Genomic DNA, 20,676 nt, shown 5'->3' with positions numbered 1-20,676 from the left:
CTTCCTGTGTACAAAATTAGTAGATCCATCTCCAAATCACAGCCAGAGTTAAAATCAAAACTACGCTTTCTTTTTATTTGTGCTTCCAGAATGAGAAATTAAAACAACATGCGAACACCGAGTGCACATTGCATGCATCCCATTTAACATAGAGTTTGGATTTGATATCCCGCTTTATCACTACCCGAAGGAGTCTCAAAGTGGCTAACATTCTCCTTTCCCTTCCTCCCCCACAACAAACACTCTGTGAGGTGAGTGGGGCTGAGAGACTTCAAAGAAGTGTGACTAGCCCAAGGTCACCCAGCAGCTGCAGGTGGAGGAGCGGGGAATCGAACCCGGTTCACCAGATTACGAGTCCACCGCTCTTAACCACTACACCACACTGGCTCTCATGGAAAGAGACTAATGGAACCTGTATGTTTTGTGCCCTTTTTGGCCAGGTTTCTTAAATCCATTTTACCCACTAATTATAAAAACCCTGGAGAAGTTGGCATTGCACCCACGAATGAAGGTGAAAGACGCAGCGCTAGCATATTTACTGCAGCCAGCTCAGATGCAGAACAGTCATGCAGAACACCCATCCTCTAAGCAGAGAAGCCTTCTGACAAACCCAATACAGTACTAGCTACCTGTTTTAGACAGTTTGCCGGTACTCCTGTTGCTTGATGAGCTGTCTCCTCTCGTCAGAACAGTTATTCCACCAAAACTTGCTGTCTTTGTTATGGCTGGCTTCAAATTGCGATTGGAGCTGTCCGAGTCTGTGCTGCTCCAGGGCCTCTGGTGGTCTGCCCATTTTAGCTCATTATCAGTGCTGCTTTGCCGGCTGCCAGATGTCTTCCCCGTACTATCCCTGTTACCCCTACCATGCAAAAGTGGGGAGGGGAGATACAAAAACAAATGGATCAGGCCAGAATCCATTTTTGCTCAAGCTGCTGCAAATCTGAATAAGAACTGCTGAGGTTGGTACACACATGAGAATACAGTGGTGCCCCGCAAGACGAATGCCTCGCAAGATGAAAAACTCGCTAGACGAAAGAGTTTTCCGTTTTTTGAGGTGCTTCGCAAGACGAATTTCCCTATGGGCTTGCTTCGCAAGACAAAACGTCTTGCGAGTTCTTGCGAGTTTGTTTCCTTTTTCTTAAAGCCGCTAAGCCGTTAATAGCTGCTAAGCCGCTAAGCCGTTAATAGCCGCTAAGCCGCTAATAGCCACTAATAGCCGTGCTTCGCAAGACGAAAAAACCGCAAGACGAAGAGTCTCGCGGAACGGATAAATTTCGTCTTGTGAGGCACCACTGTACACACAAGCAAAAAATTCAGGATATTTATTGAGTGATTCGTGGGCTGCTGCAAAGGGCCGCTGGGCTGTGTTCAGCTGAGGGATAACAAGATGTGCAGGAGGAAAAGTAGGTCAAAATTTTATCTTTGCCTTTGCTGTTGTGCATACTTTAGCAAGAAGCCCAACAAACTTCTTTGCCGAGTTTGAACTGCAAGAGCAAATCTGAGGGCACAAACCCATTTATGCTGAAAGAACAGCAGGATGAGATGGAGCCAGATGTTTTGAACTACAACTCCCAGTCAACATGGCCAGTGATTTGGGAGGATGGGAATTGTGGTCCACAGCATCTGGAGAGCACCACATTCCTCTGATAGATATTTTAATAATAGTTGCATCTTCACTCTCTTTGCACAATTTAGAAGCCTATAGAATTAACACCGCGTTCTGCATTTCATAATCAGCTAACAACACAACCATGCAATCAGAGAGGCAGGCCTTTTTTTTTACAGGTGTACTTTACACTTCCCTGTAGTTTGACACTTCTCCCATGAAACCTACTTTCACTTCGGTTTCAATTAATTCAAGTTCCACATACAGTCAAAAGCACTTGCAAAAAATAATACACATAGCAGTGATAGTCCACCTCTGTACCTGAGTGCTACATGTCACTACTAGACACCCCTAAAACCTTCCTTCCACCCTCATCTTTGTTGTCAAAAACTGCCATTCTGAGGGCCAAACTGGTTGAACCATTAAATGTGTGAATGTGTTTAATGTGCTTTGTTGTTGTTTTTTAAAAATAACAACTGGGGGGGAGGAAATGTGGTATATTGGGTGGGGAAGGGTATTTAACTGCTTTCTAGGTGCAGTAATTCAAATAAAATGCTTCCCCTGAAGCTACTATTGGCCCCACTTTGGTGGGAAACACAGCTTTGAGTGGAGAACATTGCATGGGAGGTCAAAGTTAAATACCCTTTCTTGTCCGCTGCTGTCCTGCTAGGTCCCTCAGTACAGACACATTAAATGTATTCACACATATTACGTACTTCCATGTTTGTCCTGGGCCAAATTGGAATTTTTCAAATATATTTTCTTTCAACTCCTTTCAGGATATTTCACCATGCACTTGTACTGAGCCCTTCAGTGGCTCTCTCTTCTTCTATAGCCCATCAACTAGATTCTTGCTGTAATCTTAAACCTCTTAATTCTGCTTTGCTATAATTATCCTTTCTTATTAAACTTTGAGTTGCCCTTTGCTCTTACCCTCTTCAGTAACATGCCTATTTATCCACTCCTCACATAACTGCCTTCAGGCCTCATGTGCTCTGTACAACTTCTACGAACATTCCCTTCGTCTATTCGTATTTCCTAGTGTGACACTTATGACAATGCTCCTGGAACTCAAGCATCTATTAGTATTTCTCTGAGCTCCTTAATATAGAAGTTGTTTTCTTGAACCGTTTGTGAAGAAATCAGCAAAATATGCTCATTGAATGCAAACGGTGACTAAGTATATGGTATTGTATCCAATACCAAACCCTCCACAAAATAGGGAGTGTGCCATTTCTCAAATTGTTACCCGGAACTTCATACTTACACATTAGAAAACAAAACTACACCCTTAACTTCTAATAGGCATATCCAGTAAACGTTACAGTTCACCACATGTAGCTGAGGCTTACATTTCTGTACCGTGTTTGCTGTTTTTCAATTTGAGGCACAGAGAAGGAGACTGAATATCATATGCACCAAGTACATTCAACTCACTCAGCTTAAAATAGGACCCTTTACCTCTAAAACATAATAATTAAAACTATTTTCTTCTTAAGGGTCTCATATTTGTTGCTGCCACATGCTAGCAGCAGAAGGTGCATCTCAAATCAAAGGAGAGCAGTTTTGGGTTTTTTTAAAATTCAGCATTGCAGTGTAGTTGCCTTTTAAATACTCAGGGAAGCCTGGCTATAATGTTCCTTTTGTTAAGCACACAAATCTAGATCCAGAGATCCAGCCCACTTACAGGAGGTTCCAGTGTACACAAAGAGCTCCTGTACGCATTAAGGCTGGATGATATATAATCCAAAACTGGTTTGAAGTCCATATTGTGATATCGGTTTCATAATTGTTTACCTGGCAATATATTGTGAATCATGATGTGTGCACGCACTATGCAAAAATCACAATGTGGGAAAAACCATGAAGCCACCCAGTGCTTCTACATAGCTCCATCTTTATTTCAGACATTGTGATATATAGGATTATCGTGATGTTTACCTTGGTTTAAGAAGAGCTTAGTTTATGAACGACTTGGATTAAGAACGCTGCAAACCTGGAAGTAGGTGTTTTGATTTGCCTTGGAAGCAGAACATGTTCCACTTCCTGCTGAGTGTGTTCCATTTGTAAATTGAGTCCCCCGCTGCTATGGGAAAGCACGCCTTGCTTTAAGAACACTTTGGCTTAAGAATGGACTTCCAGAACGGATTAAGTTTGTAAACCAAGGTACCGCTGTATTAAAAATACTAAACATAAACAAATAAAAACGGGGTAGAAGCGGGTGCAGATATGAAATCAGCACAAATCCTGGGCTGTTTCTCTGATTTCACCAACATATTTAGAGATTTCAATAACAGATGCTGAAATTTCATGTCACCATGGTGAAATGACTCCCTAGTTACTTATAAAACTAAAACCTTCTCTTCCCTTTGTCCTGCCATGATCCCTAAAGTCAACTGACAGTCTCAACCACAACTGGGTAAACTATCTATAAACTAGATCCATATATATAAAATCAACTGTGTAACTCTGTCCCTTTGGAGACTAATTTAAGACTCAATCTTGAGATGCTTCTGAAAGCTTTGCTGGATATGACGTTTCCAGGAGAGGAGCTGGGTGTGGTGTGGAGGATCAATTTGGGATCTTCTGAAGATTATCTGAATATTTTCAATGGTTTCATTTAGGTTTTGTTAATGCCATAGCCCACTCTGAGGTCAAAGCTAAACATTTAAACAATGCAAAATTACAAATATATCTTTAATGATCTGTATTGTGCATACCTGAAGAGCTGCCTTTTCTTAAGGGTTTCATTGCATATGCTATCCTCCAAGAGCCTGATGAAAATGAAAAGGAAGGAAACACATTTAAAAATAGGGCATTTTAAAAACTTGGATTTAACTCGATGCTTCAGCTGTTATAGCCATATTTTTTTATCACGCTCCTTATTTTTTAAATAAGACTGCAGTAAAAGGCACAACAGCTTTAGTGCAGTAGCCATAAGGATGATTTTGGACTCTCTTCTTTGATATTGATCTGTGCACACTGAATGGCAGCCCCTTTTCTATAAATTATTTTTGCATTGGTTGCAACATGTTTGCTATAAAAATATATATATTTATGGTAGTGCATCACTCTGTAATGTGACACTAGAGTAGGCTGTGATAACATTAAGACACTCATTATTTTCCAGTAATGTAATTGCAGCCAGAATAATTCCATTTACCACAAGTCAAGAGCATTTATATATCTGAGAAAGACAGCATGAGCTCTCCTCTGAAACTCAGAATATTCACATACTGTATGCTGTTTTAAGGTGAAATGGCCACCATCGGTGGCAGATTTTACCTGTCATTAAGGGTGGGAGAGATCCAGATCAAACCCTTGAGGCTGTCCATTTGTGAAGTTCCCATTTATTCCAGTGACGTTTCCTTGCACTGGAGACCTTCCTAGTGAATTCTTCCTCGCATTAATTAGTGGAATGAGAGAAGAGCCATTTGGATTTTCTAATTCAGTCACTATGATGTCTTGCGACAGCCTTGGATATTCGGTAAAAACTAGTGACATTTCCCCAGTGTGTGTGTGTGTGTGTGTGTGCATTTGTTTGTTTTTAATCACTAATATAATACATAACACACCTAAGAAATTAGTGACTTAAGTGCATCCCATCAATTTAATGATATATCATTTTAATACCCCTTCGCTTATATTTAAACTGAAAACCTCTGCCAAATGCTATGTATTCCTCTGCTCTAATGCTTGCGTATACTCCAGGCAGAGGCAAACTTGGCCCTCCAGATGTTTTGGGACTACAACTCCCATCATCCCTAGCTAACAGGACCAGTGGTCAGGGATGATGGGAACTGTAGTCTCAAAACATCTGGAAGGCCGAGTTTGCCTATGCCTGATCTACTCCATGCTAGCTACTTTAAGTTGGGACAAATTAACTGATCCCTCAGCCAAAGTAGCATTAGAATACAAATTGCGGCTATTAAAACATAGTGACTTGGGTCCAGATTTCGCCTCCCATGAATAGAAGGAATGCTTCTATCTGTGGAAGGCTCCTGATGTATTGGAGGAATCCCACTGAGAGAAAAGGGCGAAAAAGTAATTTTCATTTGTTTTCCCTCCCCCATGAAGACCCTATGACCACCCCCTAATCTCTTCCAGGAGGCGGCATGGAAGGCTGCAGGGGAAAGGCTTTTAATACCAGTGGGATCATTCTGGGCTGAACTCCACAACTGTTGCTTGAGACCCAGGTCATAGGAGGAATGCCTCTCCCATTACTTGCCAAGACATGCCTTAAATTCTGCTGATAATTTCATCCATAACCACAGCACATTCCATGGCGACTTGTAGAATGGCCTATTTGGTTACGGAACTCCCTTCCATTAGAGATACATTTGTATCTCATGTTGACATCTTTTTGATGTCTCTTAAAAGCATATCTGTTTCATCTGGCTTTGGGGGACGTAAGAGTTAGTTGGACAGTTCCCCTTTATTGTGACTTTGGCGTTGCTGCTATTTTGTGGCTGACCTGTGAATTAGATCATTTTGTGGCTTATGCTGTTTTTTCACTGCAATATTTGCATACTACCTTGAGAACTCACGTTGAAGGCCTGTCTAAAATATGCCAAACAAGTAAATAACCCAATATATATACAATGCATATGCACATTTTTACCTGTTATCCAGAAAAATGTTTTCCTGGGAGCAAACTGACTGGAAGACAAAACAAACAAACAAATAAAAAAGCATTTTGGTTGGTAAACAAGGTAACCCTCACATCCGAGTTTTCCAGGTTGAAACTAGAAATACTTTCCATATCCATGCATCATGAATACAATGAATGCTCAAACGATTGTTAACAAGGAATTCATAACAGGTTGTTTTTGTGGGGGTAACCATATATCAATATTTCTTATCGCAGAAGAGTTCAGAGGAGTACAGGTTTCAGATATTTTTTGAGAAGTATAGGAAGTGCTTAAGCAACAATCCCAAAACAAAGATATCTAGAAGTGCTTAAAACCTGCTGAAATCAGAGGAACAGGTATGTTGCAACTAATTTATCAGTTTCGGTGGGGCATAAGAACAGCTAACTTCTTGACTGGAGCCAAGAAGTCAATGAGAGACAAATGGAAGGAAAATATGCTGAGCTAATAAAACACAAGAGTGAGTGAAGCTGAAGCAGGTAGAATAGTTTTAAATCCTGCATGGTTCAATTATAAGAAACAAATTTAAGAAAGCTAACGGTACTTTAACGTGTCCTGGATGGAAAATAATTTGACAAAAAATAAATTCCATCGCCAAGAATCTATCATTTTAATGTTGTTTGAATCCATGAATTATTCTCATTGCCTTTGACTCTGCATTTCCCATTTGTTTTTTGTTCATAACGAGCACAATAGATGTTTTTGGAAAGAAAGAAAAAACCCCCAGCCAAACTTGCAGTGAATTTAAACAAAAGAAGTGAAAATGAATAAGAGACAGAGAGCGAGAGAAGCAAGGAATAGATCAGGTCCATTGCTTCCACAACTATGAAACTGCAGATGATTCAAATCACATCATAAGCCACATCAAATTCTAGTGCTATGAAAGTCCAGATACTGTGTACATTTTCATTTTCTTTTTTTCCCTTACAGGATGTTCAGAAAGGGGCTTCCGAAAACTGTTGTGATAAATCACAGACATCCATGTTCATTTCTAGTTTTCTCTCGTGAAATACATATGGCTGAAGCATTTTGCATAAACTCAGCTGCTGCTTGGCTGAGGCCAAGGAGGCTGTGGCAATTTACAGTAACAGATATTTCATTTGCAAGCTGTAATAGTGATGATGATCCCAACTCCCAATGTAATAATACAGGGTCTCTCATGGAGTATATGAGCCTGACTCATTAAAACTTTCGTTTGCTGTTCTGCGTCGATCGCACAAATTTCACACAAGGAAACAAGGCTGTAAGGACACATAGTTTACAGCATGGAGAGAATAACAAATATGTTCATGTGGGGGGAAAGCCCAATACTTCCCCCCATTTTGCTGCTTTACTTATCTTAAGCTGCCCATTTCGTTTAATTAACGAATTTGTATTTCCTAAGATGAAACAAAAACATGCAATATAGTTCTCCACCTTTGACGGCATTCATTTCCAGAGAGGCCATAGTTTTGTTGTCAGTTGTGTAAATGTATTAGTGTGTTGTCTGTGTTTCTGCACTACATGCTGGATGTGGAAATTATGAAGTGAACATCGGCTCAGAAATCTGTGTCAGAGAAGACTAGAAGAACTCAGATGTGCATATGAGGTCAAGTTTGCGGAGGGAACATAACTTATGAAAATTGCTGTTGTTCAGGTGAGGAATAAGGGTAAACAGCACTAAATAGTTATTGAAAAGTGTAAGATGACTGTTACCTCTTCAGTATCTTGAAGGGTATCGGTGTGATCAGCATTACAGTCTTATGGATAAACTCTCAATAATAGCTCCGTTCATCTTCCATGCTGCAGAAGCTGGCACGAGGCCATGCCATCTCCTGGAATATGCATTTATCAGAGCTGATGTGGGTCTCCGTGGCACAAAAAACAGACACAGTTTATTACATTACCCTTGCTGTTTTTGTCTTTAAGAAAGAAAGAGCTGACAAGCTTTAGGGGAAGGAAGTTAGCTATTATCATGTTGAGTTTCACTTTGCTCTTTTATATGCAATGCTCCATTTGCTTAATGCTTGTGCTATCATAGCATAGCAATTGCTAACACTACCTTTAAATGTTTCACTTGCCCGCCAATCACAAATTTAAAGGAATGCAGGACAAAAAACCTCAGTAGGCAAATGCATAAATGCATTTGCTTCAAGTCCCGCTGAACTATCTCTACATGCTGAAAATGTCCTACAATCCCCCATGAGAAGTCTTTTCTTCTGACACTAATTTCCCATTTCCCTCCCAATCCATAGTGTTAATATTTCTGGAAGACGTGTAAGCTATTTTATCTCTAATCAAGTGCTTCGTTAACATAACCTTGTGAAACTATTTGAATGGCTTAAGAAGAGCTTGGGCGGGGGTGGTGCAGACAATAACCAGGGGCTATGTAGAAAGCAGTGTGGATAAAGAACTCAGTTTGGACCTGGGGTTCAGGTGGCCTTCAACTGTAGCTTAAGTAAGCAATTCCCTTTTCAGTTTGTCATTCTCTCCTCCTTTCCCTAATATCATTACCACTGTATGAAGGCGAGGATGGGGGAAGCCTCTTCCTCTATGCCCCAGTTACTATCCTTTGGGCCACAGGACCCCATGTGCTGCAGCCTGAACAACTCTGTCAGGAAACCTGCTGTACTTGAACAGGTGCCCTATGGGACTTAGAACCCTGATCTTGTAGGATCCTACCTTATACAGGGAGTCTATCTGTTACTACCCACCACAGAAGGTCAGCCCCCAATACTTTGGCAATGGGGGCATGGGTGATGGTGGCATGTTGGCCCCCTCCGACTTGTGCAGCAGTAGCTACATGGGGGGGGACGACAACAGAAAAGTGCTTATATGTATCGTAAAATCAAGATTCTGAACTTGCAGCTATCACAAATCTAGAGGTAATGATTTAAAAAAAATATTACCTGGATCCAGACTTAGCTGGATCCCACCAAAATTGATGAATCAAGTTGGCCATGGCTTAAACTCCATTGATTTCAGTGAGGCTTAAGCACAACCCTCTAATATGTTTATTATGGTATATAGTGTGTGTATGCGTCTGTCTATCTATCTATCCATCTGAATGAAACTGGGACAAGGTGGATTGCCAGAATGGTATGGACATCTCTGCTCCAAACTCACAAATAAGTAGCCTGTCCCTCCTCCCTATCACTTCCTTGGCCTTTGCTTGTTCTTGTTTCCCCTTTGTGAATGTGCTCTCGTGCTCTCACTCTCTCTGACTTGATCCTTCCTTCTTCTGGAGACCACATTCACTCATATTACTTAACTGAACTGTGTTTTAAATCGTTCGTGTGACTGCTCAAGGTATGTATTTATTCACAAAAAATCCTAAACAACATCAAATTTATTACATGTTCGATTAAACAAAATAAATAGATAATTTCATGGAGGATTGGTCTGTCAATAGATACTGCATGAGAAGTATGGTGGGCACTCCATGATAAAATGTAGCATCCTTCTGAAAGAAGGCCGTGTCTGGATGCTGCTCTCAAATGTGACTACTGATTAACAAAACCAAGACGGGCCAGTACAGCAAGATTCTGATGGAAAGAATGGGAATAGATCTTATTAATGTTGCCTTCTAATAGTGCTGTGATGATGTGCCATGGCTGTAAATTTAAGCAATAATAGCAGAGTAATAAAGGCTTTCCTTAAGAGGTATTGAAGGGTTACATATTTATAAAATAAATTTACACATTCCGTGATAGGACACTCATGAGAAACGTGTGCGCACACATTTAATAACTGAGGGTTTTGTGTCACACAACCTCTGCTGAAAAATCAGACTGCTACTCTTGCCTATTTCCCTCCTTGCAAAAGAGTGTCCTTTGTATGTTTCTTCTGCAGTTCTTCATCACCCACCCCTGTATCTTCTGTTTAGCAACCCAAACCTCTCTGTTTACACAGCTGCCAATCTGTTCAATTTTCTCCTGACAGCATCTGCTTGTAGTGATGCCAAAGCAGATATTTGAGGCGTATCAGAAGGGTGGGGACAGCATAAATTAAACACAATTTATAATTAAAAAAACAAGGGAAGTTGCTACGGTGGTGTTATTCATGTTCATAATTTATTCATTGCAAATTTCCAATTAAAATGAAATGAAAAAGCTGCTGTATGTAATTTCTGCTCTGCTGTCCTTAATCGAGATATCTCACTGCCAGTTTCAGGGTCTATATTGGCAAATGTAATATAAACACAGGGCAGGACTTTTCTTTCAGATGGAACTCGCTGGAACTCAGTTCCAGCACAAGGGAGTTGTTCATGGTGAGCTACCGCACCTCTTTTTCTAGGAAAATAGCATGGATACAGGGTCATATATATTTAGCAAACATTGACACTTTAGCACAAGCTATCTAATGGTTATTGATTCCTTTCATCATCCCCGTGGTGAGTTGGAGCTGGAACAAGAGCTGTATATTTGCATCCATGAAGTGTGAACTTTTGCAACTGCTATATCCAGATTGCCTGGAGATGTTCCAGATTGCAGGCACCAACACCCCACCTAGACCAGATTTTGTTCTTGGAGGGGCTTTTTTTTAAAGGGGGGTTTAGAAAAGTTATTGTTGTGGGTTAAAACATTCAGACGTGGGCAGCTACAGTTGTGAACCTCATCTCTGCAATTATACCGCAGGTTGTAGAAGTTTGCTTTGGAGAATACCTAATGGATGCAGTAATTATTGTTTAAAATCTAGAAAGTCGAGAAGTCCAAATAGATACTATCCTATGTGGAAGGACCTATTAAAATATCTACTCTGTACTCCACAGCAAAACAGATTTCATATAGAACTGGAGGGAGGGGAACTGACCCACAAACAGGTGCCTGAAATGAGTGGAAGTTGTCCCATGCTTAAGCACCAAACAAAGAGTTTCTTCTCCAAAGCAGGAGGAATGGCAGTAGAATGACAGCACGCGGATGACTTGGGAAGGGCGTGAATGTCATGTGGTCATACACAGCTGCACATTTTACAGAGTCAGACCATTAGTTCAAATAGCCCAAGATTGTTTTCTCTCCAGCACTTGCTGCTTCTGGGTTGTATTGAAGTACCGTATTTTTCGCTCTATAAGACGCACTCTTCCCCTCCTAAAAAGTAAGGGGAAATGTGTGTGTGTCTTATGGAGCGAATGCAGGCGGGAGGCTCTGCTCAGTGCTCCCTTTAAAGAGCCCCGTGGAGCGTGTGTGCGGCTCTTGGGGGCTTTTCCCCGAGGAGGGAGAAGGGCTGCCCTTTTCCCTCCTCGGGGAAAAGCCCCCAAGAGCCGCACACACTCTCCGCACGCTCTTTAAAGGGAGCGCAGCTCTTGGGGGAGCCTTTCTCCCGCTGCCCGGAAGAGGCTTCATGCGGCTATCCCATAAACCAGGACAGCAAGAGGGATCACTGCGCAGCGATCCCTCTTGCTGTCCTGGCTTCTGGCTTAGCCATGCACAGCCTCTTCTGGGCAGGGGGAGCCTTCATCCCGCTGCCCGGGAGAGGCTGTGCGCGGCTATCTCATAAGCCAGGACAGCCTCTTGCTGTTCTGGCTTCTGAGATTCAGAATATATTTTTTCTTGTTTTCCTCCTCCAAAAACTAGGTGCATCTTATGGTCTGGTGCGTCTTATAGAGCGAAAAATACGGTAAGTCATTGCATGAATGGAATAACCTCTGCTTGCGCAATGGATTTTCCCTTCCCTCTCCTTTCCTTGCATCCCCCCCCCCCCAACTTTAAATCTGCTCTGGTTCCCCTCACCCTAACCATCCAGAGCAGGTAAATGGAAATTCTGTTGTGCAAGCGGAAGCCATTCTGCTCTTGCAAATTCTTAGTTAGGTTCACTCCTGAACATTTGTCTGGAAATGTGGACTGGACTTTGGGCTGTTTGCATGCAGAGCATGTGCTCCACCACTGAGTTACCAAAATATGGCTTGCGACTTGAGACAGGTATTAGAGAACACAGATATCTGACAGCGAGCCTTAACAGCATTGTGATCTCCCTTTTTATATTTTGTTAGTCTTCGGTTTTATGTTCCTGTTAATAAAGGATGGAGGCAGCTACCCCCTCCCTCAGATGATGTATGAAAAATGCTACTTCTCAGGCAGTGAAATTTGATTGGACTTCCATATCCCTTTCCTCACTGCCTCTGCAGCATACAGCATGAGAAGAGGTGACGCATCAGCTGAAAACAGTAGTAACAGTAGCATAATTAATCTAATTTGCTCAACTGCATATTTGATTTGCATAATATACAATGCCCTGTTTTGGGAGATTCAGAAATGGCAGCCCTAGTTATAAGATTTAATTCACCTCTAATTTGAATAGCATGGCATCATGTGATCATTCATTACATTGGAGGGGGCAATTTTGATTTGTAAACACGTTTCTAATGTGGCATATTAGATTCAAATCAGCATAACAGCCCAACTTTCACAAAAGGAAAGGGAATGCCACAGCTACAATATACTTTATTAAATACCTTTTCTAAACCTACTACAATATTCATTTATCCCTCACAGAAGGATTGTAAAGAATTATTGCTTTGACAATACTTTTATATTGAATTTTTACAAAGGTGTAATTGGTTACCGTAGCTATACGTTTGGGCTGCCTAAGATTAAAATGTTTGTGCTCTTACCTGGTAGGCTGAAAAAATGTTTTTGCTTTAGTTTATACCTAAATGAATAAATATTTGTACAATGATGGTGGGATTGGCTTACTTTACTGCACACTTTGAACAAAACCCCCCAAAAGCTATCCTGATAGTTATTGATGTGTTGTTGAAATGGGATTAGTTTGATTTCATAATCAACTGAATGTATAAGAGACTGGAGGAGAAGTATCTGCAATGCTAATCTTGAAAAATATCTAGTCACAATTTCATCATTTTCATACAGGCTAAAATAGACCAAGCTGCTCTCTTGATTCTACTGAATGGAAAATTCCAAATGACTATTAAATGCCTAGTATTATCTTCTACTCTCAATCATAGTAACTGAAAAACTCAGTGCCTGCCTCTCATTTAAAAATCGAAAACTGGACTAAGGCACCAACTCAGCAGTTCAAATTGGATTCAATAAATAGTTCAAAAAACAATCAGAATAAATCTGGACCAAAAAATAATTCAACGAAGTTTTAGGATAAACGCGGGCCAAAATTTCCCAACTAGGAAAACACATTGCAGCAAAAATATAACTGCAAGAAACAGATTTAATTTGGGTTTTAACTTTTCTGATGCACAATCTGTGACCTTTTAGCATGTACTATAATTTGAAAGCACATAGGTACAAAAGAAAAGGACTCTTATAAGAAGTAGTGCATGGGCATCAGAATGTTTAAGGCAAAAAGTATTTAGTTATCAACACCATGCTCTAAGCAACTGAGTTGGGCAGAAGTCTGGAGAAAAGTGGACTGGAGAAGGTGATTTTGAGAAGACAAATGGGAGGAAAGAGTTAAGCAGCCTTCCACTCAGCTCAGCTTTCCTCTGCTCAAAAACAAACTTCTTATGCTTTTCATTTTCATTAAAATAACGAACGTTTGGGAGACTTTAAGTTTTCACCTGAGTAACAACTAGCTTGGGTCTCAAGCTGAAATTATATGACACAACCAAACTCTTAAGTACATAGGAGGCAGCCTCATACCAGAACCAAACTATTTGTCTATCTAGCCTAGTATTTCAAACTATGGGAAGACTTGGGGTGAGGGCTTTGGGGGGGGCATCAAATGTTTGCCTTGCTCCCCCTGCCATGTGACAATGCAGTGGGCCCACGGCCCGTCAGTTCCATGTTGAAGTACTCTTCTGGCCCACTTGGCATACAAAGTTGGATCACCCTGATCTAGACCTATTTCAATCTGGGTTCATGTCTGGTTTGGGGACTGAAATACCTTTGGTTGCTTGGTACAGAATCTACACTAGGAACCAGAGAGGTAGGACATTTCTCTTTTGCTCCTGCTGAACGTATTAGTGGCATTCAGTACCATTGGCCATGGCATCCTTCTGAACTATCTGACAGAGATGGGTTTGAAGGTTACTACTTTGCAGTGGTTCCAGTTCTTCCCCAGGGGTTGGTTCCAGAAGATGGTGATGGGAGTTATTCCGTTTGGTACCTTGGTCACTAGTGTACTATATGGTGTCAGCCAGGGACTGATTCTGTCCCTCACCGAGAATGGTAGTCTGAAAGTCTGGGGTGCATTTTCACTGAAATCTACACAGCCCCTTTTCTCTTTTTCATCTAATATCAATGAAGCAGTTGCAGTTCTGAACTGGTACCTGAAGGAGGCAGTGGGTTGGATGGGAGCTAAAAAAATAAAACTGCAGTTCAGTCCAGACAAGACGTATCTGCTCCTGATCAGGAAGAAGACTCTGGAAGAGGGTTTTAGCCTTTTATGGATGGGGTTTGACTCCCCCTGAAAAATTAGGTTCACAGCTTAGGAACACTTATGGAGGTTCAGGGGGCTGGTGTTCCTGGGGTGCTTTTGCTGAGCTTTGGCTGCAGTGTGAATTGCACTCATTCCTGAGGAATCAGACTTGTTTACATTAATGCGTGCCTTAGTTGCATCAAGGTTGGATTACTGCAATGGGGATGGGTGGCTGTCCTTCTGAAGAGTCTTTGGATCCATTGCAAGCTAATATTCAACAGGAACTTAGCCTTAGAAACTAGATTCAGTCCAACACCAGCTCCCAAAATATTTCTGAAGCCACCCTTCCACCAAAACTGCCCTTCCTATTTTTGTTAAATGCTTGTTCATTTGAGATTACTTTTTGGACTGAGCTTTCAAAATCCACAAATGATGGCATGATCTGCAAGGGTGCATACAGATATGCCTAAAAATAGGAGCTCATTGCGGGGAATTTTTCTACAGGGATAATTCATGCTGCAATTAAAAACGTATCGGCTTCTGCTTGAGATATTTCTCCTGTTTTTAGATAGTCTGTCAGTTTTGCTTTCTTTCTTTCTAGTTTAAGTACAACTTATGCATTCATTAAATTAAAAGTTCATAAAGCATTTTCATTTTCTTTAAGTTGCAAAACTGTTCAAAGGGTGGGCAGAGGATCTTGAAACCAAAGATCTCAGCCAATGAGCATAGGAGAGTTGGCCTCTGCTTCCAACTTACAGAACTGCTGCCTCAATGTCAGTCCTAGAAGGGAACAGTCATATCTGGCAGAAACATGGTAAGTGAAGTACCTCGTGGCATTTATCCTAAGACTGTTGTAAGATGATGGATTTATATATTCCCCCAAAATGGCTGCTGGATCACACGTTTACTATTCCACACTCCCATTTGAATAGTTCTAACAACATTTTTTTAAAAAACACTCCTGGATCAATGAAACAAGATGGTGGGTGAAAATGTCTATTTAAATCCATGTTCTGCATCTGGGTGTTACAGAATGACTCCTATGCACTAAGATTTAAAAATTAAAGGAAACCAAGTTCAGCACGCCTGCCCTATTGGAGCTAATCTTATCTAATAACTCTTCTATCATTTCCGTTTCTGTCCTCCTAAAAAAAGGGCAAAAAATAAATCAATCCATAATCAAACTTCCCCCCCTCTCGCTCAATTCACACCCCTCCACTGTCTCCTGCCACAAAGTGCAATCTTGCCACAGTGTCAGAGTGGGAGGCTACTGGCTGACTACTGATAAAGATATGGCACTAAAGAGGCAATTAAAACAACTACTCACATCTTGTGCAAATATTCTCTCCCTCACCCTCTGATACTCCTCTTCTCTCTCTTCAATTGATTTACTTCGTCTGTCATCTCTAAATGGATGAATTCTGTTTTGCTGAGCATAAAAAAAAACCAGGAGGATTATATAAGTTGAGCTGCTAAAAACTGCAGTTAAGTAACTGTCAGCCGAGAATAATAAATGTTCACTTAAACAAATGAGGCACGAGAATGATTGTGTTGTCTCATTCCTAAAGTGGCATGCGACTCACGGTGTTATGCTGTGCACCTTACAGCATCAATCTAGATGCTACTGGAATGTTTCTGCTTTGCATTGGCTTGGTGGGTTCTTCTCTTTGATCATATGAAGTTGCCTTATACTCAGCCACACTGTTGGTCCATCTAGATCAGTCCTATCTGCTCTATCAGACAACACTCCAAGGTCTTTGGCACGCCTTGATTTACTGCATTGCTTTTATTTTTCATAGTTAGCTACACTGGGAACATGTGTGTACTAAAGGTGTACAGTGGTACCTCGCAAGACGAATGCCTTGCAAGACAAAAAACTCGCAAGACGAAAGGGTTTTTGGTTTTTTGAGTTGCTTCGCAAGACGAATTTCCCTATGGGCTTGCTTTGCAAGACGAAAACGTCTTGCAAGTTTGTTTCTTTTTTCTTAAAACCGTTAATACCCAGGGTGCATTGCTTGAAGAGGTGCAGTTGCACGTGGTGTGGTAGCCTTTTTTGAGGTTTTTGAAGACTTTGGTGATTTTTGAAGCTTTTCCAAAACTTCTTTTGAAACCGTGCTTCGCAAGACGAAAAATTCGCAAGATGAAAAAACTCGCAGAACGAATTATTTTCGTCTTGTGAGGCACCACTGTACTGGATAATAATTTAAATTAGTGTTCCCCAACCTTGGGTCTCTAGCTGTTTTTGGACTACAACACTCATCATCCCTAGCTAGCAAGACCAGTGGTCAGGGATGATAGGAACTGTAGTCCGAAAACATCTGGAGGGCCGACTGGTTTAAATGATGTTTTATCCCCCTCTTGCTTTCTGAGACCTCGTCAACTGGAATTGCCAGGTATGGAACCCAGGAACTTCTGTTTGCAAAGTATGCATTCTACCACTGAGCTCTTCTGTATAAGAAGAGATGAGGTAGCATGATTGATTTGGAAATCAATCTGCAATCTAGAGTAGAGGTGTGTTGGCTCCTTCCACTCAGGATGCTCCCAGCTAGTCGGGGGGGGGGGGAGCACATTTGTCAAACTTCCCTTGCTAATTTATTGAAGCAGCAGCAGCTATCAAATCAAGTGAAGGAAAAGAACGTGGAAAGGCGAGTGATATCAAAGGACGAAAAAGCCTCACAGATGAGGAGAAATGATTCTGAGAATATTGTGCACAAGAGTTCTAATCATTTCTGTAGTAATCCTTAGGCTGTTACCGTCAACTGGAGAGGAAATGCAGACTTTCATTGCAGTGAAGTCCAGAAAGCAATAAAACATGCTAAGGTGCTTAATGGGGAAGATATTGCCCTGTACAAAGCTTCATATCTGCTGTTAGCCTGTAGCTGCAATTCTCTCGCCTTCCTCCTTTAACTGCGCTGTATCTTCCCTCCGCTCCTTTACCTTCCTTGCTTGCAATCTGTGCTCCCTAAACCCTTCTTCTCCATTTCTGAAAACCAGCTGTGTTACCATGTGCAGCAACAAACTGCAGAAGCAAAATGGGAAAGGAAACAGCATCTTTTGTAGGAGGCGGAGAGATACTCTCTGGTGTCAAGCGGCTGAATTTACCCAAAAATTAAACAAGAACATACACATTAGCTTACCTTCGCGAATTTTCCTTTTAAAAACTCTTTCAGAATCAAAAACCCTTTTTCAATTCTTCCTTTTAAAAAATGTTCTTTTGAATTAAAACCTTCACTTCCATCACAGGTTTATTCCCACCCCCAAAAGGCTGTTAAACTACCTAGCATTCATATATTCATATATTAGCATGTTTCATAAGGCTACCTTTAGTGGTGCAGGAGGAAACAACAAGCAGCACACAGAAGGGGAGGTTTCTGCCACATACATGCAAAAACAAGCAAACAAGTTCCATTTATGATAAAGGGGGTGGTCCTGAATCTTTCAATCATTTGTTTGTTTGCTATTTCATGACATTTATACACTGATTTTTTGGGGGGAGACCTCAAAGTGGTTTACAAAGAGAATCTCCCCCCCCCCTGCAAGTGAAAAATCATGTATTGATGGTTGCAAAGTCAATCTGGTCTCGTCGTAACATTTTACCCGTCGATGGCTGTTGTTAGTCCGTATTAATCTCTAACCAGCTTGGCATGACTCTAGAAGTTTGGAAGAAGTCCCACAGAGACACAAAGACATTTGCCAAAGCGCAGCTGACAAAAGTTTCCCCAAATGAGCTTCAGGGGGCCTTTGGAACATTCCAAATCACTCCTCAGCATGCAGCATGTCCTGTGCCAAGCAAAACTGCCCATGCAAACTGCCACTGCTGAAGCAAACACACTTATGGCGGATGCTATTCCACTGTGTGCCAGAAACAGGCTAGCAGGAGAGGAAGATGAGCAGGAAGGAAAAGCAGCAGCAGCAGCAGCAGCAGCATAAACAACAACAAAGGAACATCAAGAACACCAGTCAGCCCACTTTCAAAAAAGAAAAAAAAGGAAATAAAAAAAAATGAATTTCAGCAACTCTCGAAACCGAGAACCAACCTGATTGTCTTCTTTATCAATACTAGAGTTATCTCGCTTCAAGATAAATCGCTTCTGGGAATCTTCACCTTTTTCATCTTTTAAATGTTCAGAAAACCTTTGCTCTGGTCTGCCAGCAAAGTAAAACATATCAATAAAAAATCTATTTTGTTTTGCTTTGAATTTGTCAGCACTTTTTTTTAAAAAAATGGAGGCATTTAGTGCAACAGTTGAGGCTGCTGATGTTGGTAACAATATGTAGCATCTGTTCAAATGCTGCTGTTATTGCTATAAATATATTTTGCTGTTGTGTGCATGGCAAGGTGAATTTGAATGATCAGCCTGTGCAGTCTGTTTGCAGTGACTGAATAATAAGAAAGCAAGCCAGTAAACAATATATTAATTGACTTTTCCAGTTATCATGACCTCCAGCAATGCTGCAAGTTAATAAAGGCTTATACAGATTGAAAGGGAAAGACAAAGTTGATGGGGGTCTTCTACAGAACTTTTCATAATACACTGAATTGGTGAACTGTGCCAGGGGAAGGGTCCAGTAGTATTTTCTTTAAACAAACAATTATCCAACAGTTGGGAAATTGGGGAGGGGAGATCAAAGTTGTCACATTGTATTGATTTGCCAATTGATTTAAAATCCATCCAGATGGTTATTAAATGGCCAGATATTACCAGCTGATGACTTCACATTTCTAGGTTCAGAGACTGAAATAAATTGCTCTGTGCTCTGCTATGACATTGTTTAAAAAGGATATGGAGAAACGTGTCTCTTTACATTGAGCTAACAATTGACATAATTGCAGACTTAGGGAACGTTTTAATCTCCAGGACACTGTCTGTCATTAGCACCCCAGATTTTGCATTTTTCTGCCAGAGCAGCAAGTTGGGTTTGAAAAGTACAGAATCGCATGTTGTCACATAACGTGTGCGCTGTTAATTCAGGAGCATTTATAAAATGGAAGGAAAAGTGTGAACAGAAGGATTCTTTCTCTGCTCAGTGCACATGTGTTACTTCCACAAGCATTCGCAGGAGACAGACAGGACTGTCAAGGAAGAACTGAGAACCTGAGTATCATCAACAGCACAGTAATGGATCCAATCTGTGCACAGATCTCCTCTCAACACGAACAGCATGACAAACATTGTGGGCGAGTGGGAGGATAGAGGAGTCTCGTTAGAAATAGCTTCCTTGCCAAAAATTTGAAAATACAGATTTGCACACCTTTCAAAAACATGTTTTCCTCCCTTCCCCTTTACAAAGATAAAGACCTTCTCACCCCTTGCTTTTTCCTGTAAGACCTATTGCAGTCGTTAAGAGTCGTCAACTGGCTCATCACAGCTATCTGCCAATCACCCATTCCCACCACCCTTCTGAGTAATACCCCTCCCCACCTTCTCACTATATAGAAGGATCTGGCAACTTCTGTTTCAGTGTATCTGAAGAAGTGTGCATGCACACGAAAGCTCATACCAAGAACTAACTTAGTTGGTCTTTAAGGTGCTACTGGAAGGAATTTTTTTTGTTTTAAAGATAAAGAAGAACAGGGATTCCAAAGTAAATACATTGTTAACGCCCAGCGTTGAAGGATAGCATCCCTTCTTACTGTTACTTTTCTCTCCCTTCCATCTGCAGTCCCCCCCCCCCTTTAGAGTGTAAGCTTCTTGGGATATGGACCTGACAATTTTTATTTTTATTTTGCTGATAAATATGTACATTACCATGTCAACGGTTAGGCGCTGTGGTCTAAAGCAGAGTTCCCCAACCTTGGGCCTCCAGCTGTTTTTGGACTACAACTCCCACCATCCTTGACCACTGGTCTTGCTAGCGAGGGATGATGGGAGTTGTAGTCCAAAAACAGCTGGAGGCCCAAGGTTGGGGAACACTGGTCTAAAGCACTGAGCCTCTAGGGCTTGCTGATTGGAAGGTTACCATGTACAATCTTCCTTAACCTCAATATGGGGTATATAATAAATGTAAAGGCAATATGTTAATGCATGCATGCCAACCTGTGACCAATTCGACTGCAATTCATAAGCCCACTTCATCGGGCTGCAGCCAAATCCTAACATAAATGTAATA

General features: G+C 41.2%; 1 protein-coding gene across 20 annotated transcripts in view; it reads right to left on the bottom strand.

Moving 5' to 3' along the window:
• The window catches only part of ARPP21 (cAMP regulated phosphoprotein 21), a 242,753-nt gene that overhangs the window by 65,647 nt on the left and 156,430 nt on the right, over positions 1–20,676 (bottom strand). For 15 of the 20 annotated variants that reach the window (XM_028751232.2, XM_028751230.2, XM_028751234.2 and 12 more), the window contains 5 exons: positions 18,603–18,711; positions 15,893–15,994; positions 6,228–6,265; positions 4,327–4,380; positions 627–859 (listed from right to left, as the gene is read on the bottom strand). In XM_028751232.2, the coding sequence (XP_028607065.1) occupies positions 627–859; positions 4,327–4,380; positions 6,228–6,265; positions 15,893–15,994; positions 18,603–18,711 (536 nt within the window). The remainder of the gene's footprint in view (positions 1–626; positions 860–4,326; positions 4,381–6,227; positions 6,266–15,892; positions 15,995–18,602; positions 18,712–20,676) is intronic. The other 5 variants (XM_028751239.2, XM_028751244.2, XM_028751240.2 and 2 more) reach the window with 4 other exon arrangements.

Source organism: Podarcis muralis, chromosome 12, assembly GCF_964188315.1.
Source record: "Podarcis muralis chromosome 12, rPodMur119.hap1.1, whole genome shotgun sequence".
In the NCBI taxonomy this organism is placed as follows: domain Eukaryota; kingdom Metazoa; phylum Chordata; class Lepidosauria; order Squamata; family Lacertidae; genus Podarcis; species Podarcis muralis.
Note: the sequence above shows the minus strand (reverse complement) of the source record. Positions and strands in the feature narration are given on the sequence as shown.